Source organism: Dermochelys coriacea, chromosome 14 (genome assembly GCF_009764565.3).
Source record: "Dermochelys coriacea isolate rDerCor1 chromosome 14, rDerCor1.pri.v4, whole genome shotgun sequence".
Taxonomy (NCBI): domain Eukaryota; kingdom Metazoa; phylum Chordata; order Testudines; family Dermochelyidae; genus Dermochelys; species Dermochelys coriacea.
The window spans coordinates 17,990,420-18,015,507 of NC_050081.1; the positions used below are offsets into that span (position 1 = coordinate 17,990,420).

Here is a 25,088-nt window from a genome sequence, read left to right on the forward strand (position 1 = left end):
TCAGAGGGTCTGGTATACCCCGTCACACCAAGGTTGAGTAACTTCAGTGCTGAGAGGTCTGAAATAGTCCTATACACAGTGTAATGTCTGCATGTCCTGTAGACTTTTTTCTTTTAAGAAATACTTTTCTTGCTAAATGCCAATAAGACCCATTAGTTTGGCGTCACAGTTCCCAATAGTTGGTCATTTGTTAGGGAGGGTGAACTGGTTCAGCCTCTCCCTCCCCCCTACCCTGTCCAGAACCACTACCCCAAACTCAAACCAAACACTTTGGGAGGTTCAAAAAGTTTTGTTCACCTTAAATGCAGCCTCTGCCTTTCCCAGCTCTGGCCAGTGCGTGAGTCTAAACCTGTATTATAGCAGTTTAGTTTGCACCAAACAGCTATAACAGCATTTGTTGCACTGATTAATTTACAATCAGTTAAACGCATGCAGCTTCTGGGTGTAGGCTAGGCCTGTGATTAATGGGATTTAGATATCCAAATCTCGGGAGACTTTGACAATGTCAGCCTAGGTCTCATGGAAGAGCCATTCTGAGAGAGATTTTCCCTGCCCCTGCTTTGCTGACCACGATAGGCTCCAAAACGCACACATTTTTTGGATCCTCTGACCCTTTCCTCACCCAAGTTGTGTCCCACTGAGGGACTTTTCAGGAATTAAAGTAGAAAAGAATATGGCAATGCTTCTGAAAGTCACTGACTTTAAGGGGGGCTCATACGCAGAGGCCATTCATGAGCAGGCCCTGATTTTATATACTGAGCCAGAAAAGTTTTTGAGATCATCACCTACATCAAACTACAGTAAAAAATGCCTCAAGTTACATCAGAGAGACCAGGTGGGTGAGGTAATATCTTTTATTGGACCAACTTCTGTTGGTGAGAGAGACAAGCTTTTGAGCTTACACAGAGCTCTTCTCCAGGGCCTGTAAAAGGTATCGCCTCAGGTTACATCAGGCTTTTAAAAATTAATTGCTACAGCCCTACGTAAGTGGCGAGGATGAGATTTGTGTCACTGTTGGCTTTAGGACAGGCACCATCTGTTTCCCCCTTGTAATTTGGATGGGAACTTAGTGCTTCTGAAAGGTGCTGGGCTGTAATCAATAGGGAATAAAATCCTTTATTTAGCCACAAAACAGGCACAGCATGCTAAGCACAAGTGTCCACACACTGACCTGCCAATATGCCTTAGACTGTGCCTCTAGGTACCATCCCTCCTCTAGGATTAAGAGAAGAACTCAGGCTTGAGCTAGGCCTTAGCTGTTCTACAAAGACTGACAATTATTAGCACCAATTAGGCTGGTCTTATCAGAGTATCAACTAGAGGCCTCAATTGAGATTGGGGGGCCCATTGTGCTGGGTGTTGCCACACACACACAATTATAGACAGTTGCTGCTCCAAGGAGCTGACCATCTAAAAGGCAAGACAAGACAAAAGAGGCACGGAGAAGTGAAGTGATTTGCCCAAGGGCACACAACAGGTCAGTGGTACAACCAGGAATAGAAGCCAAGTCCCTCTTTTTCTAATCCAGTTCCCTAGCCACTGGGCAAAAATAGCCCTTGTCTGTGAGGTGTACATTGCTCTGCTGCACCCGGATGCCCGATTGCCCCAAATTCACTTCACATAGCCACTGACAAGACATCAGCTGGTGATGACTGGCTGGTGACCAGTCTACTCAACTGCTCCACCCTGTGCTAGGATAAAGGTCACAGAGGATGTATTGAGGAGGCAGCTGACTGGAAAAGGGGTGCGTGCCACTGGTCCAGATTGAATTAAGGTGAATTGACAGAGGTCAGGTGAGGTCTACCTGCAACATACCTGGCCATTGCAAGCTCTGTTAGCCTCTCATTTATAAAAACTGGACTCAGCCAATATAAAACACAAAGTCTCTTTGGCTACAAAAAGCTGCAATAGGAGAATAGTTTCTGCATTCCCTACCCCAATTTCTTACTTTTCCTTCACAAACCCACATCTTTTGCCTTTGTTCTGTTGCTGGACATAAGCCAAGATGGAATAAGGTGTTAGCACAAAATGCCTTTAGAAATATTCATTGCTCATCACTTAACAAGATTACCTCTGAAATCCTCCATTGCTTTGAGGGAGATTTAAAACCTTTCAGGCTTGCAGTAACCATGGCAGCACTGATTCAGGAAATGAAAGGAGACAATCAATGTGAAAGATCATTCATGAAGATATAGTCTCTGTGTGTGTGTGAAATGGAGCTGGGGAGATTTTCCTTTGCACCATGTTTCCTTGTTTAATACCATGAAACATTTTTTCAAAAAATCTGTACAAGTTACAGATGTATGCTGCTAACTGGAGTGAAGAAGCTCTTTAAAAAAAAAACCCTGCAGTATTCTATAAGAAAGGTTCAAAATACCGAAGATAGCATATTGCCAGTGATGTGGAAGATTTGTTACCGTCTCATTCCTCCTCCACCTGTCGTCATCTTCTCCCACATGCCAAAAGGACACCCCCTATGCACACGCACACACAGCACCAGCTGGATCAAACTAGAATGAGTTGTGTTATGACTTTATGAGGTGGACCAGAAGGCTACCATACTCATTTCACTTATGCCCAGAATTCAGATGAGGCCTCCAGGGTATCATGTATAATTTCCCAAGATGTCTCCTCACACCTCTTTTCAGCTCACACTTTCTCCAAGGTCAGGTTACTTAGAGAGGTAGGACGGTTTTGTGGTTTAGTGACCTCACTGGAAGTCATAAAACCTGGGTTCTGTTCCCCTCTCTGCCAGAGACTCCTTGTTTGACCTTTAGCAGGTCTTTTAACTTTTCTGTGCTTCTGTTTCTTCACCCATAAAAGAGGGATCATGATACTTACCTACCTCATTGGGTGTCATGAGGCTGAACAAATATGAAACCTGGAGCTTCTTCGATGGAAGACACTGTGCAAGTGCACAGTACTGTTATAAAACAACATCTTTTTAATAAGGGGTTGTGAATTCGCACCTATGCAGTGATTACTATACATCCTCACCAGGTTCTTACTGGGATCTTCTTGTGACTGAGATATACAGCATTATGTCCTACACCCAACCAGCAGAAATGATAAAGGAATATATTTAATCTTCTCCCTTTGCATTTTTTATATTTATTGCATTTTTTTTAAAAAAAAAACACAACCCAAAGTTTTGCACAACCCAAAGTTTTTCTAAAAAAGTCCAGACTTTCAACAGCATCATTTTCCAAAGCCTAAGCAAGAGTATTGGGTATGTAACTTTATGGCAAGTGTTTTGTGACTGTTCTCTTCTGTATGAGCTGAGTGGGCTAGGTTCCTTGCAAAGTTCAGAGCAGGTAAGTTAACATTGTGATTTGCAGAAGGAAAGGCACTCAGATGTTGTGATGATGGGCACAGTATGGAAATGCAGAATGACAGACTGAAAAGGAGAGAGAGAATATGTGCATGTACGGGAGTGTGTGGGTAAAAACAGCAGTGCTGTCTCTCACACGCTCTCCTAGAAGCTCCAGGTGTGGGATGGGATTGCTGTAGTGCTATTTACTAAGGATGCATCAGGGTCTGGATTTTTGCAGGAGATTGAGAACAGCTGCACTTCTTTGTTTAACTGGTAGAATTTTACAGGGTGGCATAAAAAGAAAATAAAAACCAAGCTGGATCCAGCGTAACCCAGGGGCCAGAAACATCAGTTTGCAGTGCTGTGGCTCTAGTTTGAAAGCATGTGATATTTTAGGTGCACTAGGAGCTGGTACAATTGTTTATTTAGACAGAGTTTGGGGGTTAAAAATTGGCTCCAGATACCAAATGTGTATTTTTCCAGTACAATTGGGTTGGGATGTACCAGGGTACAGAGTTTTCCAGTGGAGCAGGAGCAGCTACTTATGCTTAATAATTTGGAGTGAACAATTTGGGGTTTGAGCCAAATATTGCAAGGATCCAGGTTTTGCGACACTCATGTCCTGGGATGGATCAGTGTCCAGAATGTTTTGATCAGCAGAAACAGCTACACTTCTCTGCTCATGTGGTATATTTTGGTGGGTGAGGGCCAAAAATTAGATGGATCTGGCAGGATCCATGTGCCACATCTGGGTTTTTGGTCACACTCGTACTACAGCCCAAAATATTTTGCAGCATGAGGAAGGGGCTACCCCTCTTCTCTAGATAGGCTAGAATGTGGGGGGTCCGGACCAGGTCAAAATTTGGCTGGATCCTGGTGCTGAATCCAGGGTTTGGCAGAATCATGCTCTGGGATGCATTGCAGGTGAGGGGCGAGGAGTGGCGTTTGGTGCTGTAGAAGCAGCTACAGTTGTTTTCTCTATGTTGATGATACAATTGCAGGAAGTGGGAACAGAAATTGGCAGGGATGCGGGTAATGGCTGTTTTTACCTTTTTCCAATAATCACAACCAGCTGGTAGCACACAAGCCACAAAGCAAAAAGTCACAGAAACTCAGCAGGTAATTTCAAATAAAGCCCTGGTCTGTCCCCACACAATCCCCCAACAGGAGAGAGGAGCGCTAAGGGCTCAGAACTCTCACTCTAGTTCATTGGCACTAATTCGTTGCTCTCGGTGAGTCTCCATCTCCAAGGATGACACAAGGACAGCTGCTAAAAGGCAGCTAGCTCCCCAGAGCTACAAACAGCAGCATGAGCCGAGAGTGATGCACAGCATTGCTGAGCCTCTCCAGGGCTGGGGATGGCTTTCAAGGACAGATCTCAGCGGATTGGCTCAGAGCATCCTTCTCTCCCCCTCCCCTATTATACTCCCAACTGCAGAGATTGGACAAGCCTATGACACATGTTGAAGGGGAGTGTGAATAAATGGTAAGCCGAGCTGAGGGAGTGTGGAGACAGCAGTGATTGAGATCCTGCCCGGAGAAGTTTGCAGGCCACTCGAGAGTAGCAACAACTTGGAGAGAGGTGTGCAGAGCTCATCCATGAAAAGCGAGGGAAACATCAGGCTCTGAGCTGCAGAGGAAGGAGCCCTGCAACCCTGGGTTGCAGACAGATCAGAGGCACCCAAAGCTTTAGCCAAAGTTGGATTTGTAGCTTTCCTCCCACAAAGCCCCTAGAGCTCCAGTGTGCAGCCATGTCCCTGGCAGTGAAGGAGAAGAACCACGTGCGTCTGGTCTTCCTGGGTGCGGCAGGCGTGGGCAAGACGGCCCTGATCCGCCGCTTCCTGCTGGACACTTTTGAGCCCAAGCACCGGCGGACAGTGGAAGAGCTGCACAGCAAGGAGTACGAGGTGAGCGGGGCCACCATCAAGGTAGAGATCCTGGACACCAGTGGCAGCTACTCCTTCCCGGCCATGCGCAAGCTGTCCATCCAGAACAGTGATGCCTTTGCCCTGGTCTATGCAGTGGATGACACAGAGTCCTTCGAGAGCATCAAGAGCCTGCGGGAGGAGATCCTGGAGGTGAAGGAAGACAAGTTTCCCCCCATCGTGGTGGTGGGCAACAAGGCGGAGGCCAACAGAGAGAGACAGGTGCTGACTGAGGATGCCCTGTCTCTGGTGGAGCTGGACTGGAACAACTGCTTCCTGGAAGCATCGGCCAAGGAAAATGAGAATGTGGTGGAAGTCTTCCGGGAGCTGCTGCAGCAAGTCAACCTGCCCAGCCGGCTCAGCCCGGCACTGCGCAGGAGGAGGGAGACCTTCCCAAAGGAGAACGCACTCAGACCACCCATGAACAAGACCAACAGCTGCACTGTTTGCTGAGCTGGGCCAGGCCAGGAGGAGGAGCAGTAGCAGGATGGACTTGAAACTCAGGTGGGCTGGGTAGAGATGAGGCTGCAGCCACTAAAGTGGCACCCCTCCCCCTCCTATTCCTTATCCAGCCTGCTAAGACTGTTAAACTTGTAGATCAAATGAGGCAGGGGCCCGAGTCACTTTGACTCAGCTGACCGGCATCTGCGGAGGAGGAGTGACTGACCCACAGGGAGCGTTCAGCAGCAGTCTCCGAAAGGAAAGGCAGGAACTGGGCGTGCCTAAGACACTGAAGTCTGTCTTCATGGCGCTACATGGGGGATGGGGGGGCCTGTGTAGCAAGGGACAGGGGCAGAGAGGAGAGAGAGAGAGAGAGAGAGAGAGAGAGAGAGAGAGGGTTCAGTTAGGAAGCGTGTTGCATTTGTGAAGCCTTTGAGCATCCATCATGAGAGTTAGTAAATACCTTATGTCCCTGAAGCTCTGTGGTACAAGGGGGAGCAAATGAGGGAGGTTCTTGTGTCACATGGAGTGAAAAGCACACACATGCATCTGTGAATCTGTATTGTTTCTCACTGGTCCCAGTCCCCTGTGTTGGGTTCTTGCTCACCAGCCCCTAACCCTGTGTATTTGTACACGTTTTTGTACAAGCTTCGTTTACAATGAAACAACCAGTGTCCAAGGTAGTTTTGATTTTGCACTTTGGGTAGCATCACAGAGCACAAGGCAGGGCAGTCTGTGAACCATCTGGTTTTTATTTTGTTCTTTTTTAAAGTTGTATCCAATAAAAAAAATTACATTGCAAACTCAAGGTGTTTTTCTTCTGCTCTCTGAAAAGTAGTACCAGCTGTGATCCGTACCCAGCCAGACCTCTGATCACTGTGTTTGCATTTTCTCTTCCACACACTGTCCTTATCTCGTGGCTTCCCAGTACTTTATGACACCCACCCTCCCCTCGCCTTTTATGGCTTTTCCTGGTAATTTAGCCACTAACGTTTTACCAGGCAGTGAGCAGCTACAAACAAAACAGCACTCCTCATATCAAAGTATAACAAGAATGAAGCCATTAAAAAGCATTTGATCTGCTGAAATAAAACCATAAACACATTAAAATGAAGGTAATAAAAGGAGTGGGAGAGGAGAGGCAAGTGGCAGGTTTTGCTGTGATTTACTGCATGCTCCGTTGATTTACCCTCCCCTCTTATACATGCTATTGCCAGAATTTTCAAAGGTGCTTTTTGTCTGTAAGTGGGGCTAGAATTTTTCTAAAAAATTTCAGCTCCTCTATAGGCACCTAGATAAGTGGCCAGAATTTTTAGAGGGGATCAGCATGATGGGAGCTGAGCTCTTGGGAAAATCTGGCCACAGGTGTGACAATGGGAATTGCCAGGTGCTGAACTCTATGGCTGCATATATATTGCTTTCACTTGACAACTGTGTAAAGACTCCCTCCTGTCATAATACATTGATTCACAGATGGCTAGGTGAGTCATCAGTCTAGGCACAACACACCCATCACTGTTGTGCCCAGATAGGACTATATGCTACACCAGAGCCTTTCAAAATGAATACCTCTATTTGTGAATAAAGGACCACACACTCAGGGCCTGACTTGCACCTTACGAGCCCCTAGGCACAGCATCTGCAGCACCCCCCTGTCTAGCACTGACCTTCAGGTTTTCCGTAAAAAATGAAACAAAAAGAAATGTAAACGATAATTTAAATACAGTAGAACCTCAGAGATACAAACACCAGAGTTATGGACTTACGGGTCAACCGGACACCCTGTGGAACCGGAAGTAACCAATCAGGCAGCAGCGCAGACCCCCACCCCCACCCCCCCAAAAGGCAAATACTGTACTGCCTCTGGCCTTTAGCCCTGAGGCTCACAGCTTCAGCCACTGGGGGTTGGGGCTGGAGCTACAGGGTGTGGGGGAACTCAGGGCGCCGGGCTTCTGACCCATGGGAACACTTGGGCTCAGTGCTTTAGACCTCCACGGTTCCACTGCCGGTTTCAGCCCCACAGCTCTGTTTCTGCCTTCAATCCTGCAAAGGGGACTGGGGCTCGGGGCTTTAGCTATGAGGGAAGTGCTGGTTTCAGCTCCAGCGTTCCCCTCATAGCTAAAGCCGTGAGCCCTGGCGTCCCCCCCCTGCCCCCGCTGAAGCAGGGAGCAGATCCATGGGGAGCCCCAAGCCTCCCGCGAGGCTGAAACTGGGAGCAGAGCTGAAACTACTCCCTGTCACCCAGATCTGGTGCCCTGACGGTCAGAATCCCTGATTCTTCTCCCCCCCACCCAGAGCCGTGACCTTGCCCCCCACCAACCTGCTGCTGCAGCCCCAACCCCCCTTGTGGCTGAAGTCCATAACCTCTTCTTCAGAGTTAGGGAACATTTCAGAACCTCGGGAATGGAGATGCCAGTACCCCCAGGCACATGCCTACTGTGCCTAACTGGAAATCCGGCCATGCACACACTGCAACAGTAAGGTGACAAACAGCTACACACCCCAGGTCCACTGTACCCAATGCAGTCAAGCGGGAGACAGGTCACCTCTCTGAGACGGATGGGATCACCTGGCATTTCCCAAAGTACGGCTGAATGTAAAACTTCCCAAGGCCAAAGCAAATCAGAACACAGAGGCTGATACGAGAGTGTGTGCAATGGCCCACAGCTCTGAGCTGGGTGGACCAGAGAGTAACATGTCCAAGGATAAGGAAGAGGGGGTGCATTGACTGGCCGGGCAGCTAGACAGAGGGCAGGGAGAGCTTCATATAATGCAGACTCTTCCTCTAGCAGTACTGAGGCACTCACAGGCACTCTCCTTTACAGTGTGCAACAAGCTAAAACACTCTGATCTCCTGTCAAGGTTTTCCCTTTTGTTTCCCTTGCTGCTGAGTTGAAGTCACTGTCAGAATCTCTCTTGAACTTTCGCTGTTAGGGAGGATTTTGTTTTTGTTTTTAAATTGTCTTTGTATGATAAGATTTCTGCTCAGGGGCAGGCTTGAAAGATAAATGCTAGCTTAAAGCAAGTCAAGTGCTGAACATGAAGAGTGTGTGGTCTCCAGAGAGATCCTAATGTGGGAAGGGGGCTAACAGTAATGTACACTAATTTTGCCTTCTGAGGGTTTTGAATCAGCCCCTAGAATGCTGATTTCCCAAGCAGACAGTGGCTGAATGTCAGCAGCATTTTACGCAACCAGGTGAGAACCTGAGCTTACATCTTGGACCCTTCTCCCCATCTCCCCCCCACGGTAGCAGGGATTGGAGGATGTTAGCATAACCCTTCTGCCAGGTGGAGCGGGCAGCAACCAGGACCAGGTTCAGAAACCAGGGATTCCTTTTCAACAACACAACACAGAACCGGCTCGAGCCCACACCACCCCTGAGTGCCTCTGAGGGGCAATACTTCCCCACTTGCATCTGTGTGAGTTCACCTTCCACCCGGGGAAGAAGGATCCTGGCTGCTCCACCATCTGAGCACTTGTTGTGGCTGGATGCCCTGCCAGCCACTGTTCCTCGCTGCCTGGACGCCGTGCCAGCTGCTGTTCCTCACCGCCTCCCAACTGCTCGCTGCCTCCCGCCAGCTGACTTCTGGGGCTCAATCAATACTCCAGCAAAGTGGTGGTGACAACTGAACATACAAAGGTATCTAGGCATCTAGCAGATAGGAGATGTGTAGCTCCAAGTGATCAACTTTAGCTGGTGTCACCAGATGCTCCCACCAGTCACCTTCTGCTGCCACCTGCCTCTCTGCTGTGACCTTTGTAGGTCAATCCCTTAGTGATTGTCAGCTCTTAGGGATTTTTAGCTCTCAGCAGGCTGGGCAGAAACACTGTCCCACCACAAGTACTTCCAGCACTTAAAATAACAAAAGTCTGCTAATGAAGCCTATTTAGCTCTATCTTTGAACAGTAGGGACGAACAAGTTAAACCAGATTGGAGAGCCTTAGGAAGAGTCCACACCTCCTAGCTGGAACACCTATCCCCAATCGTCTGCTTTCACAAGGGTCTGACATTTGAGCCCCTGGCTTAACAAGGTCCTTTCAGCTGAGGGTTACCCCCTCATTTGGGACAGGTTAAGCACAGTTCTGCTCCCCTTTAGTCAGACAATAAAGACAACAACATTGATGACATTTCACCACCCCTGCATTCAGTACTAAAGTGATTCGTAACCCAACACCAGCTAAAGTTGATCACTTGGAGCTACACAGCTCCTGTCTGCTAGATACCTACGCAGACTAGGTGTGTTCATGTAAATACAGTTTGCTCCTGAAGTCTGTCCCCCTCCCCAACTAAGGGGAGACAGTTCATTCAGACTCTGCTTACATGAGCAAATGCTGGGCATGGAGAGTAGTATTCTGGAGACAGCTTTTCTCTTGTTCCCCTCTGTCCGCATGCAACTTGATGATGTAGCACCATGACCCTAATGGCCTGGGCCTTTGTATGTTCAGTTGTCACCACCACTTTGCTGCTCTCTAAGAGCCTCCTGTGCAGCCTGGTGCACTGCTTGTGTAACTGTTTGCCTGTTCAGTCATCCATCCACTCTCTTGCCTGACATGACTGGGGATGTGTGAATGAGCTCAGCAGAGATCAGAACTCTCTGAACCATTGCCCATTTCATGTGAAAATACCAAATGGAAACTTTTTGCTCAAAAGCATTTGTTTAAGGGCCTTAGCTCTGACCCCCATCTGTGGGCAAAGGAGGGTGATAATTGGTCCATGTGCAGAAAGAATCAGGGCTTAGATCTGAGTTTGCCTCTGATGCAGCATTCCCCAGAACTGACAAATGGGAAACGCTGCATTGTTCATCCTCATCCCCAAAGTTACAGGCAGACAGAAGAAGCCTGACACAGCACTGCAGCATAGGATAAAAACCTATACAAAATAAAGCTGCATAGCATAGCAAAATGACGGAGAAAAGAGGGAATGGACATATGCTAGAGTCCTCTCCTCTACAGGGCTAGGTTTTCCCTTAATGATAAATGTCAGCTTCAAGTTGTGTCTAAAATCTACTTATGCTCAAAAGGCCCTTACCTCTCTCCCAGACGGCATCCAACTTTCAGGGGCTCAATCAATACTCTGGATTAAGCCTGGAAATGAGGGGCTCCCTATCTTCAGACATTGCTGGTCTCTTCAGACTTCCAGTACTTGGTGTTAACAAATAAAAAGCCAATGTGCTTTAAAACAAAAACAAAAGAAGGTTCCCGATTGCCCCCGTGACTCTTCTACCCTGTGCTTAGAGACACCTGCTCAAGCCAAAACCTGCTCCTATACTGTCCCCGTTATACTGATGGTCAGGTCCAATGAGAGAAATGTGGGGCTCATTATATCAAGTTCGTTGGGTACCACCCCATCCCATTTCATTTACACAGACATTAGACTTTTTTCAGCCCCTCACCCAAGCTCAGGAGCCTGGTAACACAATTCCCCCTTTTCCCTTCTCTCATCAGCCCCACTGACTGTAGACAACAAGATCCGGAAGGTATCAGTACAGTATATATCCACCTCACTTACATATGGAATCTGTTCTATTATTTTTTTCCCAATGGCATGGTAAATACAGTAAGTGACTGAAGGATTTAAAAATCCAAAGCAAACAAACAAAATTGCTGCCTTGGCCATTCTGGCATTGGGTACCTGTCTGCATTATACCACCTTTTGCACAGTGATGCTGCCGCTTGCTTAAAACAAAGCAACAGTATCCTCTGCTGGCCATGCCTGATGTTGTCAGAATATACAATTCCTGTTCACCCCAGGACAGTTCGGGGCCAGAGCAAGAGGCTGCTGGGAGGGGAGGAAGTCACTGGGAGGTGGATGGGATGATTATTGAATCATATTTATTTGCAGCATCAAATGAGAGGGCAGCCTGGGAGAAGCTGGATCAGAATTCCAATTGAATTCTAAGCGCCTGTCAGCACCTGGCTCCATTCCATTTGGCATAAGTACCACACACCTTCACTCTCCCCATCGGACCCATAGGAGTAGAGACAGGTTTCCCCGTGAGGCTTCCCATACAAAGGCATTTTCAGTCCAGGGGCCTTCTTTGGGAGTCATTGAAGCAACAGACAAAAGAGAGAAATGAGTCCTTCACGGGAGAGAATGAAAGAGGACAACTTTCCATCTGGAACCTGCTCATAGCAGACTCAAATCCTCTAGTCTCAGATTCCTTGCATTTAATGGTGCAGCACACACACAAGAGCACCATAATTCCATGCTGAACACACCCTGTGAAAGGGCCCTGCATGCTGATGAGGCCTTTGTCTTGCATTTAGGCTAGAGTGTGGCCATAAGGTGCAGAGGAAGCCAGGCTGGAAAAGGAATGCCTCCACTGCAGGTTGAACTGGGACACTCAGTGTATCGCCCTGGTACCCCTTGTAGTTCACCCGCTGCTTTAAGACAATTTGTTCTCCAGCTTCTAGTCTCTCTTGCACCAGTGCTATTCTCAGCGTAAAAGAGATTTCTTAGCTTTAATCCACTTGAAACAATTAACTATGGTTTGAGTTAGCGATCAGGCTGTGGGTGCTTGCTATTTTCATGTGTAGCGTTCAGGGTTCAAACAAGAATTCTACCTGGCTGTCGTATTTCAGGAAGCAGTGCAGTCCAGTGGATAGAGTACTGGGCTGGGACTCCAGGTTCAATTCCTAGCTCTGCCATTGACCTGTGTGACCTCGGACAAGCCACTCCCTTTCTCTGTGCCTTATTTTACCCTCCCAACCTCAGACTTGCCTATTTAGAGTGTAAGCTCTTCAGGACAGGGATTGTCTTTCATTAGGTCTGCAGCACCTAACACAATGCGGCCCTGGTCTCGGATGGGGCCTTTAAGTGCTACTGTACTACAAATAATACATTTTTAAAATGTATTCCTCAAATGGGCCAAAGCAAAGCCTGCCCTTCTATTGGTAGCTCTCCAGAGAAAAGAGAGAAAATCCTAAAGCTCTTTTTATTATAACCCTTCTTGCTAAAATCATTCCCTCCACCCCCAAAACCTATGTTCTTTATACTCTAGGCTTACCTGGGGCATCACTGGTTCTGAAATCTGAAGTTTGCTCTCAGTGTAATCTCATGTCATCTACAGATAAGAATTTTCTGTGCCTTATTCTATTCCTTGGTCCTCATCATGGGACACACCAGATCAAACCACAGTCAGACGCTCCTCTTTAATCTGTGTACACAAATAATCAAGATACATCTTGAAAGAACTCTATGCCAACGATAGAAGCATTGGCTGAAGGGGAGAGAAATCAGATAGACAGTTATATATGGGTAATTGGGTCTAGCTGTTAAACTAACTTTTGATTGATCTACAGATGCAGCACCAATGCTTAGCTGAACAAGAAAGCTACAATACTAAAGCTGCAATTGCAAGTAGAGGATCTACTTTATATGATTAGTTTTCAGGGTCTTTTACTGAAACTCTGCAGCAACCTTGAAAAAAGAAACCTAAATGCTAAGTACTCTGGAAAGATAAGGTCTTAGGTGTGTCAAGTCAGGCAGCCAAAATTAGTGGACGCCTGACATGCCAGGGGACCAGAAGTTGCTCTTTTAATTAGCGTTAATATATATTAAGACCTGTATCCTTCTGTAATCATTATACATACTTTGTAGTAAGTTTGGCCCTTTACAGAACACTTGACACCCCTTCAAAAGCTTTGCATTCAAAATCCAATATCTACATTTCAACTGTTACAGTCAGGCCTCATCTACCAAGATGGGACAAAAATTCAACCTGAAGTAGTTTTGGAGAGTGAGGAACTTTTTACTGTATTTGTGTGTGCTTGTTGGCATGGCTTCACTTAATATGACCCTTAAATATCTCAAAAAATATTATGTTTGACTGTGATAAATATTAGTAATTACACACGCATTATTTCTACAGCACAGTTTATCCTAGGATGAATTCGAAGTGATTTACCAAGATTCGTTAAGCCTGGCCTACTGCTATAAGACAGGTAAGACTCATTTGACAGATGGAGAAACTGATGCATGATGAAGGGGACCAACGGGACTTAACCGGAAATTAGCAGTCAGTAGCAGACCCAGGAATAGAACACAGATGTTGGCTCATGATTATCTGCTCTAAAGACTTGACATGCACTCTCTCCCCCCCCCGGATAGGGAATGCCTTCTGCTTTCCAAACCTCTTATTTCTAGCTAGCCTGGGTTTTTATGAGTGGTAGAGCTATTTCTTTACACCACCTAGTGGTAGAAGTTGTGAATTGCAAATGGGGACACCTTGCAAAGATTCTTTCCTCTATTCCAAACTGCAAGAAGTCTGGTAACAAATTAAATTACTATCTAAAAAGGTTAATTAATGTCTGAAATCCTTTATAAAGGATAATTTCTTGCATTTACTAGAGCTTTGAATAACCATTTGGATACAAAGTAAACTTCTAATTCAATATGCACGGGACTATTTCATGTTTACTTTTATGAACATTCAAGTGCTTGAGAATTACTCACATGAATAGAATATATATATTAGATTGCACATTCATGTCAGCATGGGCAAGCTGAATGTTAGACTGTAAAATTCAGAATTTGCACTCTTGGTCAGTGGAAATGTTACTATTGTTCTACAACTTTCAATGCACTGTGCTGGTTGTGCAAACACATCACCATTTAGAATGATTGCAGGCAGCTGTGGCCCCTTCCAGGAAGAGGAGTTCATCTTTTCACTGCCAGTCCAGGTACAGGGTCTGGACAACCTATCACAGACCTTAAGTCCAAAAGCTACGTATAGTGAAGTGCTGACATCAATGTTATAATACTGAGTAAACATTGACTGGAGACTGGCAGCTTCTCTTTCTCTTCAGGAAACGGAGATTCCTTTATGACTGTGAGCTTTTAATCCAAGGGTAGGGACACCTTTCTGTAGCATATGCCTCCCTAGTGAAAGCACACAGCTATTTGGCTATGACTGAACAGGAGGTCTCATCCCCCCTGCTTGGGACCTTTGGTGGGACACAGAAGGAGTCTGACTTCTGGACATGCTAGTCTTGCCAACCCCAAGCATTCAAAAATCAAGAGGCAAGCTCCAAAATGTCATGAGCCTGGCTTAAAAAATGGAGATTACTTACTATACGTGGAAGTCACACCTGGATATGCATGAACACCATGCGCCCAAGTCCGGAGATTTTAACAAGCAGTGTACATTGGCCTCCTCCCTCCTAAGATAGTAGATCTCCTCAAGATCCCAAGCAAGAGAATAAGAGGCTACATTGGTCAATGCCTTCTTAGTTCCCCCTCTTACCATGAATCTAACCAGATCTGAAGCAAAGGGGATGGAGCGTGGGAGTGGAATTCAGATGGGGACCACACATCTCGAAGAAATTCCAGTTACAGTAAGTAACCTCCATTTCTTCTTAGGGTGCTGATCCCAATGTGTACGCCACAGTGCTAAGACTGGAGGTAGGTGTGAGGAAGTTGGCAGCAAAGAGGCAGACCCCACCGCTGCACCCGGAGCAGAGGTCTGGACTAATGCATAATGTCTAGCAAAGGTGTGTACAGAGCTCCACCTGGCTGCTTTGCAAATGTCCTGCATTGGGACTTCCTGCAGGGATGCTATTGTGGTGGCCTGTGCTCTCATGGAGCGGGCAGTTATACTGCCAGGAGGCTGGAGGTAAGTTAAAGTCAACACTCGATAATACAGACAGAGATCCACTTAGAAATCCTTTGAGAGGATATAGCTTGACCATGGGATCTCCCTGCTATTGCAACGAAGAGTCTTGGAGACTGTCTGATTGGTTTGGTTCTTTGTAGGTAAAAGGCCAGTGCACACCTGATGTCAAAGAAGTGAAATCTCTTCTCTTCGGGATAAAGCATGGAATTTTGCAAAAAAGATAGGTAAGTAAATACACTGGTTATGGTGACATTTGGAGACGACCTTGGGGAGAAATCTGGGGTGGAGGCCAAGGGATATCTTGTCCTTTTGAAATACCTTACCCACCTAGGGTTCCCAATTCACTGAACCTCCTGGCCAATGTGATGGCCATTAGAAATACCACCTTCGTGGATAGGTGGGACATGGAACACGTCACTAAGGTTCAAACAGACGTCTAGTACTTTTTGACAGCACAAGGTTAAGATCCCATAGTTGGTATTGGTTTAATGACTGGTGGGAAGGCCTTGATGAGACCCTTCATGAATCATGTTGTAGTTGGGTGGGTAAAGACAGAGCACCCATCTATTGGTGGGAGGAAGGCACTAATGGCTGCAAGGTGGACTCTTAAACAAGCTGATCGAGAGACCAGCTTTCTTTAGAGACAGGAGGTAATCTAAAATGATCAGGATTCTTTGAGAGACTGGGTGAGACTTACTGTGCTATACTCAGATGGAGAAACATTTCTATTTAGCCAGATAGCAGGTCTTAGTCAAATCTTTTCTACTCTGGGTAAGTATAGCCTCGACAGGGGACAAACAAGAGCATTCTACTTCTGACACCAATCGAAACACTAGGCTGTGAGGTGGAGTAAGCCCAGGTTAGGGTGTTTGACTGTGCCTCATCCTGCGTCAGGGGATCTGGGAAGGGGTCTGGCCCTAAGATCCTCTGGTGATGTAGTTCTGAGATGTAGCTATGTGTGTCCCTGACAACCTCTGGTGCTGTAGCTCTCAGATGATGGAGAGAGGAAGGCTATCCTCTCACTTGAACTGCATTCAAGAGAAGTCCATTAATCCACAACCCCATCCCAACCTGACCCTTGGAGGCTAAGGATAAAATGATAAAATCTATAACACCACTTGTTTTGCAAAAACAAAACCAAAGACTGCATCCCTCCACAATCAAGATAAGATTGTACTTTGTGATGAAATATGGCTCTTCCATTCTGAATTTGACCTCCCTTCTCTTTCAGAGACAGCAGAAAAAGTTAGCACTGGGTATAATCAAAGATTCAACAACAGGTTTTTGTGGTGTCATCCAATATCAAACCTACTACTATTAAAGCTTTGATTAGACCCATTGCCAGTTAGAAAATCTCCTGTAACTGTTGCTCTTCAAGATGAATTGCACATGTCCATTCCACTCTAGGTGCGTGCATGCCCCGAGCACAGTTGCCAGGATTATTTCCCTCAGTGGTACCTGTTAGGGCGGCTTGAGTACCCTCTGCTGCTGCATGCTGTTAGCCCTGGTATAAAGTGCCCAGCTGACCCCTGCACACCCTCATTTCCATCTTTCTGGAAAACTCCAATGTAGAGGGGTAGAAGGGCAGGTCATGGAATGGACATGTGTAACACATCTCAAAGAACAACAGTTATTAAAGATTAGTAACTGTTTTTTTTCTTTGAGTGATTGCACTCCCAAGCAGAAGAATAGGTGGAGGGATTGGAGTTCATGGACACATGGAATGCAGTACAGCTCGACCAAATTTGGCATCATCTCTGGAATGTTGAGTGATGACATAACTCAGGGAGGAGAATGTGTGCACCAATGACCAAGTTGCTGCTTTACAAATGTCCTGAATAGGGATCTGCACTGAGAATGCTTGCGACCTTATGGAATGAGCAGTCAGGTTAGCTGGCGGCAAAACACCTGCCTGATCGTAACAAGTGCAAATACATGAAGTAATCCAGGATGAAGAGGTCCGTGAAAAGATTGGAGACCTTTCATCCTGTCCATTACAGCTACAAACAGTTGGGTGGACAGAAGAGTTTAGTTCTTTCTACCTAGAAAGCTAGAGCCCATCTAACATCCAATAAATGAAGATGTTACTCATTCCTATTTGCATGAGGCTTCAGGTAGAAAACAGGAAGGAATATTGCTTGATTGCTCTAAAATTGTGAAACCACTTTCGGGAGGAACCTGGGGTGAGGCTGTAAATACACCTTATCTTTAAAGAAGGCAGTATACAGAGCGCTCCGATATGAGGGCATGGAATCTGACAGCTTGTTCTGCACTTCTGGAAGGTACGGGCCTCAAGGTTGATTGAGTGGGCTATGCAAAACTCCCATAGTTGTATTGCTTCCTGACAATGGAGGGAAGAGTGAGTTCTTCCTTGCCTGTTGAGATAAAACATGACTGCAGTGTTGTATGTGAGAATAATCAAGTTTCTGCCCTTTATGTGGGGCAGAAAAATCTGACAGGCAAGGCAAACTGCTCTGAGTTCCCTGACATTGATGTGCAGTGAAAGTTTCACCAACAACCAAAGGCCCTGAGTTCCGAGGGGCCCCAGATGAACTCCCCACCCTAGAGCTGTCGCATCCAAGACCAGAGTCACTGATGGTTAAGGACGTATAAAGGGAACGCCCACATAAACCATGAGAGGATATAACCACCAATTTAGATTTAGAGAGATGAGAACCTAACGAGCTATCATAAGTACAGCATCCAGATGGAGATGGCTTGGTAAGTACACTGAGGCCAGTCATGCCTGGAGGAGTCTGAGGTGCAGTCTTGTGTGTTGTACCATGTATGTGCATAAGGCCATGCGATCCAGGAGCCTCATACAGTTTCAGGCTGTTCTGATAGGATTAGATTTGAGGTGTGTTATCAAGAATCTGATTAATTGGAAACATACCTCTGTTTGACTCTACAGTCCTAGCCTGAGTAGAGTTAACCACCACTCCAATTAACTCTATCCTCTGCACTGGAGAGAGGACAGACTTTTCTGCATTTATCAGAAAGCCTAGGACTTTGAAGGTTGATTGGGTAAGTCGAATGTTGGACACTACCTGAGCCCTGGATTGGCCCTTGACTAACCAGTCATCCAGGAAAGGGTAGATCAGTATCCCTAACCTTCTCAAGAAAAGTGGTATTACTGCCATACATTTTGTAAACACCTAAGGAGCTGCAAACAAGCCAAACGGGACAACTGTGAATTGATAGTGTGCACGGTTCACCACAAATCTGAGGAATCTTCTGTGTCCCTGGTATTGCCACATGAAAATAAGCATCTCTTAAATAGAGAGCAGCATACCAGTCTTTGGAATCCAAAGAGGGGATAATAGATGCCCTGGTGACTATGCAGAACTTTATTTTCTTGAGATAGTTGAATTGATGCAGGTCAAAAATGTTTCTGGGACCTCCCTTGGCTTTTGGGATTAGGAAATAATGGGGAGTAGAACCCCTTCACTCTTAAATTCTGTGGAATTTCTTCCATGCTCCCACCCAAAGGGAAGATTGAATCTCCTGGACCAGAAGTTCTTCGTGAGAGCGGTCCCTGAAGAGAGAGGTGGATGGGAAGGAGGGATATGAATAAACTGTAGGATATGTTCCACTTCCACTGTGCTCAACACCCAACTGTTTGCGGTGATACAGGACCAAGCATTGAGCAAGTGGGAACGGTGGTTTGCAAATAAAGGAGAAACAGGGTCTGGCATCACAGAAACTGGTATGGCGTCCTTGAGCATACCATCAAAATGCTTGCTTAGAACCCCCTGGATGACTGATTGGGGTAGGCATTGATGTTGAGGTAGGATGCAGTGGTTGCCTATGACTAAACCCCATAGCTCTCTTCCTCTGCAGGTCCTGATGGGGAGCTGGGGCAGAGTATCAAAGGGGCCGTTGGACTATAGTGCTTTTTTGAAGGAGTTGGGGTGTATAACCCAAGGGACTTAGCATGGCTCTTGAGTCTTTTAGCCCAAGAAACTTTGCAACCCCGAACAGTCTGTTGGACCTCATGCGGGAACCCTGAGGATTGTAGCCATGAACTCCTGCGCATGGCAACTGCTGAAGCAATGGACCTGGCAGCTGAGTCAGCAGTATTTAACACAACTTCTCAAGAAGCCCTTGCCACTGATTTCCCCTCCTCAGCTACTGAGGAGAACTCTTATCTGCCTCTTGTGGGAACAAGTCTTTGAATTTTTGCATGGAGTCCCACATGTTAACATCATGCCTGCCCAGCAGCGCCTGCTGATTTGCAATTCTGTTGCAGCCCCCAGGTAGAAAAAAATTTCCTACTAAACAAATCTAATTTCTTTGAGCCCCTTGATTTTGGGGTTATCCCCAATGACCCTGTCTTCTTCTCTTGTTGGCAGTGGACACCATCAGGGATCCTGAGGGATGGGTGTAAAGGAACTCATAACCTAGGGCAGGAACAAAGTATTTATGTTTAGCCCTTTTTGAAGTGGGGGAAAGGATGCAGGGGTCTGCCACAAAACCTTAACAAGGTCCATAATACCCTTATTGAGAGGCAGGGCTACTTTTGAAGGGCCTGCAGCAGTTAAAATGTCAACTAGACTGGAGGAGGACTCTTTTACTACCTCCATCTGTATGCCCAGATTTAAGGCCACCCTCTTTAACAACTCTTTATGAACCTTATAGCCATTCAATGGAGGTGATGTGCCCTCTCCTGAGACTGTCTCATTAGTGAAGGAGGAATAGGCCAGCAGTGACTGCGGATGCTCTTTCTGCATAACAGGATCCCGTTGAGCCAGCTCTTTTAGATCAGTACCGGGCTCAGTATTGGGGTCCAGACTAGGTGCTGCCAGGTGGGACAATTCTGCCTGTCTTTCTGAGGCCACTGAATAGCAGTGCTTGAAATATGCCCTGCAAACTGAGGGGAACCGCCAGGGGTTCCAAAAGGGCCCCATGACTGGTGTAAGTCCCCAGTGACTGCCTGACCGTGCACGCAGTAGTACTCCTGCGCCCTGGTCCATGGAAGTGTGGAAATGCCTTAAGGAGTAGCAAGAATGTCTCCTCAGATGGCAGAAGTAGGACCCAACCCGACTCAGAAAAGTATGAGTTTCTGTCTGGTGACCAAAGGGGATGCTGGTGCCATGATGGAGAGGTCTGCACTGTGGCAAGCACAGCCGGCTTCCCCTCTGACCTTACGGAAAGGTGCAGTACCGAAAGTTGAAAGGACCCTGCAAGGTCACTCCTGGCTGCTGGCACGGATAATGCCAACGCCTGTACTGCAGGCAAAACCATTACTGACAGACAATGAGAGAAGGTCCCTGGCAGAGGCAAACACCTCCAATGTGGTCAGTACCGAGATAGCATTGGTAGCACAGATGTAGAAGGCTCTCTTGGTACTAGACTCGACAGTGCCTGCGCCGATGCCAGAGTCAACAGCGCTGACTTCTGCAGTACCAAGACAGAGGAGCGCTTTGGCTCTGATCGCACTCTATTCTGATTCCCATGTCTGGCAGTCTTGGGTGCCGGGATTGCTCCTTCTCGGCTGGCTGTTTCTTATGCCTTTGTCTAGGCAGTGGGGATGGTGATCAGTGCTGGGACTCTGTACGGTAGGAGGAGCACTCTTTACGGGTGCCGAGGCACCCAGTGCTGACTCTGACTGGCCTAGCTCAGATGGAAATCTCAATGCTACCTCCATGAGCAAAATCTTCAGCCTGGCCTCCTAATCCTTTTCTGTATGCGATTTAAAATCCCTGCAGATCTGGCAATGGTCCCCAATGTGAGCTTCTCCCAGATACTGCAGGTTGCTCAGGGTCATAGCTTTGTTACAGAAAGTGCAGGGCTTAAAGCCTGGTGACTGAAACATCCATTGGCACTGGGGATCACACAAAATCTCCACAAAAACATTACAACTATCCAATTCACTAAATTCATTAAATTTCACTAAATTCACAAGCTAAATTCACTAAAAATACCTACAACTAACTGTGTAAAATAAGACTAGAAGACCACAGAGAGCTTGTGGTTGTAAGGAAAGCTGTTTCAGCGACCATCATGGCACATGGCAGCAGAGGGCACTTGAGCAGCCCCAACAGGTACCAGTGAGGGAAAAATTTCTGGTGACTGTGCTTGGGGTGTGCACACACAGGTGAAGAAGAATCCGTTACCAAAAGGCATCATATTGATAGACAACGAAAGTCATCTGATTTGAAAAGGTCCAATATTACCTCTGCTGAGGGTGTGACTCTGAAAAGAGAAAAGGAGGACTTGTAGCACCTTAGAGACTAACAAATTTATTTAAGCATAAGCTTTCATGAGCTATAGCTCACTTCATCAGATGCATTCAGTGGAAAATACAGTGGGGAGATTTATATAGAGAGAGAACATGAAACAATGGGTGTTACCATACACACTGTAAAGGAAGATGTCTGTCTGTATCTGTACGAATCTTTTCATGAAGGTGATAGATTTCCACTCCATTCGGCTAAATTCAGTGCCTTGCATAATGACAGGTTTCAGCGTATCAGCCGTGTTAGTCTGTATCCGCAAAAAGAAAAGGATACAGACTAACAAGGTTGCTACTCTGAAATCTGAAAAGAGAGTTCTCCAACCTTTTCATTCCGAAGTTCACTTTGGAAAAGTTGCTCTTTCTCATGGCTAACTTTCCTCCTCCCAACAGTCCAATCCCATCACTACTTGGCTTTTAAAATCCATTCTGTGAAGCACCAGGCTACTGGAGGTAATGGACCACATTTTGAGAAGACAATGGTATGGAGTACACAAATATAGATCTGTGATATCTAGTAAGGTTTAGATTTTATAAAATGGATCAAAAGGTAGTGTTAGAATTATGATGGTGGCAAAGGCCACCATACATCAGTGCTTATCTACCCAAGAGATACAAGCCTTCCCTTACTCTGTGTTGGCTTAGTGATGTTCTGTAGTTGCGTCTCCATGACTTGAAATGGCCCCAGGCAGTAATGTGTTTCTAAAATGTTCAAATAGCCTTCAGAAATTATTCTGAAACTAAGTGTCTCGAGAGACAGTGCATCCTGACTTCCATCCAGGCAATTATTTGATCCTTGAGTCATTGGCTTGGCTAGACTAGACTGACAGATAATGAAAACTTACAGGAAAGTTCAGGGAGGGGACATCTCTGAGAATCTCTCACATGTAGCTTTATCTTGGCCTGCCCAGGACACACAGTTTGATGCAGTGCCATAATCATAAAGGGAGCAGTGCTTGAACCCAATGGGATTTTTTCCACCATCTGTAGCACCCTAACTGAGAAGCAAGAAATAAAAAATATTAAAGCAATTTTACTTTTTTTTTTGGTTGTGGAACAATCCAACCTACTCCATTTGGACACATTTTTGCACCATAAAGAAAATAGTCAATGAACTAAAGCTGACAGAAGAAAACCAAACGATTTAGTTAAAAAGGGGGGGATAAAAAGACACTTAAATGATGCAGAATGGGCTCATCCATGGTCAACCAGTCCAAAATCAATTGTTTAAGACTTGGACACATCCTTTTAGTTTGGTTACTAAGTCTCCTTCCAGCTCCTCCATGCTTGTCTGCCTCATTCTCTTGCAAGGTCTTTCCTTTTACTCTGGAATCTCTCTCAAAGCATGATGTAATGGGGTGAGAGCTACACAGCAATACTTACCTTGGAACAATGACACATTTTGTACGCTATTGAATACCTTTCATTTGCATTGTTACTAATACTTCCATAACAGTGTGAGTTGTCAAAGAACTTTCAGTATTTACTCTGTTCTCATATATAAACCTGCATAGTATGTCTGTCTAGTTTTAGGACAATAAAACGTAATAGTCAATACAGCTGCTGACCCTAAGTATTACATATGATACACTTGTGCTGACTCTACCACTAAACAGAACTATTTGTAAATAGGCAGGATAAACAACTTGTATTGGGAGACGTTCAATACTTAGGGGTCCAATTGTTCCCCCTACAGGTTAATAAATGCTTTGACTTTATTGGGAGTTACTTGAAGCTTGTGGGGAGGGAGGAAGAGAACTGGGCCTCCCAATAAGGGAAGCCAGTCAGTGAGATTGCAGATGTGCAGGGAAAAGGTTGAAGGAGCATGTGGTGGTTGAAATCATATGAAGGAATGAATACCCAGTTGCTTTTTTCTGCTCCAGCAGGGTCTGAGGAGGTATATTTTATGTTCAGCCTTTTGTATTGTTAGCTAAACTAGGTCACCTGTTGCAAAGATATAAACAGAAGAGGCTGTTCCTAACTGAAGAAGTCAGTCTATAACTCTAGTGGTCTATTTTGGTTCTAATACAATCATCTGATATGGATTGGAAAGGGTGGCAGAATAGCCAGAAAAGTGCTGAGGACTGCAGCTGGGTTAGAAATAGGGGAGGCACAATTTTGAAGATTAATAAGTCTATGTGAAAAATGAACATTCAAATGAATGACCCAGTTAATTTCAATGCAAGTTTCTGTTGCATGTATCAGGGTAAGCCAGCTAGGGAGGTGAATGGGTTATCTATAGGAACTAGGCAGCACCTGTTGCTAGTTTAATGCCAGCCCATCTCTACAAATAATATTTAGTGAAAAGCAAAGGACTCTTCCAGCCTATTATGTTTTATAACATTTTAATAACCCTGAAACCATGACTGCACTGGAACCATGTTTCATCAGTGAAAATTTACAAGCAAATTGTTTCCAATGCATTCGGCAGTAAAAATTAACACTGGGGGCACACAGAAGATAAAATGTCATATGAAGCTTTTTCATTAGGGAGAAGGGCGGGGGAGAAGAAGAGAAGATAAACGGGAAACTTTACTGTGTTTGCATGGACTCAATCTGCCATTAGAGAATGTAGTCTGGCAACCTGCAGCAAGCAATATTTAACCTGAGAATGGGTGGAAAGTTAGACAAAGCCACACACACCCCACTAGAACATGGGCACATCAGCAGAGCTTCCCCTCTCCAGAAAACTAGAGAGGACCCTCCCCCCGAAAAAGTGGAGTGAATGTTGGAGGAGCACCTTGCAAGTTCCAAAAGCGAACAACAGCTTGTCTCTCCCACAAAGCTTTCTGTTGGTAAGTTACTGTCATTCATGCAAGATGCAAGGATCTAGGTAAAACAGTCTGAGGGGACCCCTAAAATGGTCCTGGATAGTCTTATGCACAGAGTTTCCTCCAAGGAAATGAATCTCATGTTTCCAGACGTTTCATGAAGTTGCCAGGTTGGGTTTTTTCCACACGGAGGGTGGGGTGGGGGCGGTAGGGCAGGCATCCATACAGTTACATACCAAGTTCGTTGGATCTAAATATATTGATGCCTATTTTTCAGAACCCACCCCTCCATGAAAACTGAGAAAATAACTGTGAAGAGATTGTACATTCAACATCAATACAGTGATACAATTAGTACAGCCATCATTTTACATGTCAATTCTAACAGACATTTAGCAGTTCATATACAATATGAGAAGATCCTTACAGGTCACCTTGACCGTCCTTGGTCTGGTTATCACACCATAGCTGTCTACAGCCCAAAAACTAGAGGATTCCAATTCTATTTCCAGACTCTCTCAACTCCAATGATACTTAACATACACAAATGTTTGTATACAATTTTTTGTAATTAAAATGCTCCTTCACGTACACAACCATATACTGATTTATCAAGGATGACAATTGTGGAGCAGAAATAGCAAAAGAAAAAAGGGGAAAAAACACCTGCTCTGACAACACCCACAAATTAGACTGGACAAATGACTATACGGAAGTTTACAGTGTTGCTGTAGCAGTGCTGGTCACAGGATATTAGAGACAAGGTGGGTAAGGTAATATCATTTATT

At 45.7% G+C, this 25,088-nt stretch overlaps 1 protein-coding gene across 1 annotated transcript; it reads left to right on the top strand.

The window, feature by feature from the left end:
* The first annotated feature begins 4,810 nt into the window (after positions 1 to 4,810).
* On the top strand, positions 4,811 to 6,487 carry LOC119843145 (GTP-binding protein Rhes-like). The gene has a single exon (XM_038372078.2). It carries the CDS (start codon positions 5,065 to 5,067, stop codon positions 5,689 to 5,691), a length of 627 nt encoding a protein of 208 aa, XP_038228006.1. The 5' UTR covers positions 4,811 to 5,064; the 3' UTR covers positions 5,692 to 6,487.
* Positions 6,488 to 25,088: the final 18,601 nt, after the last annotated feature.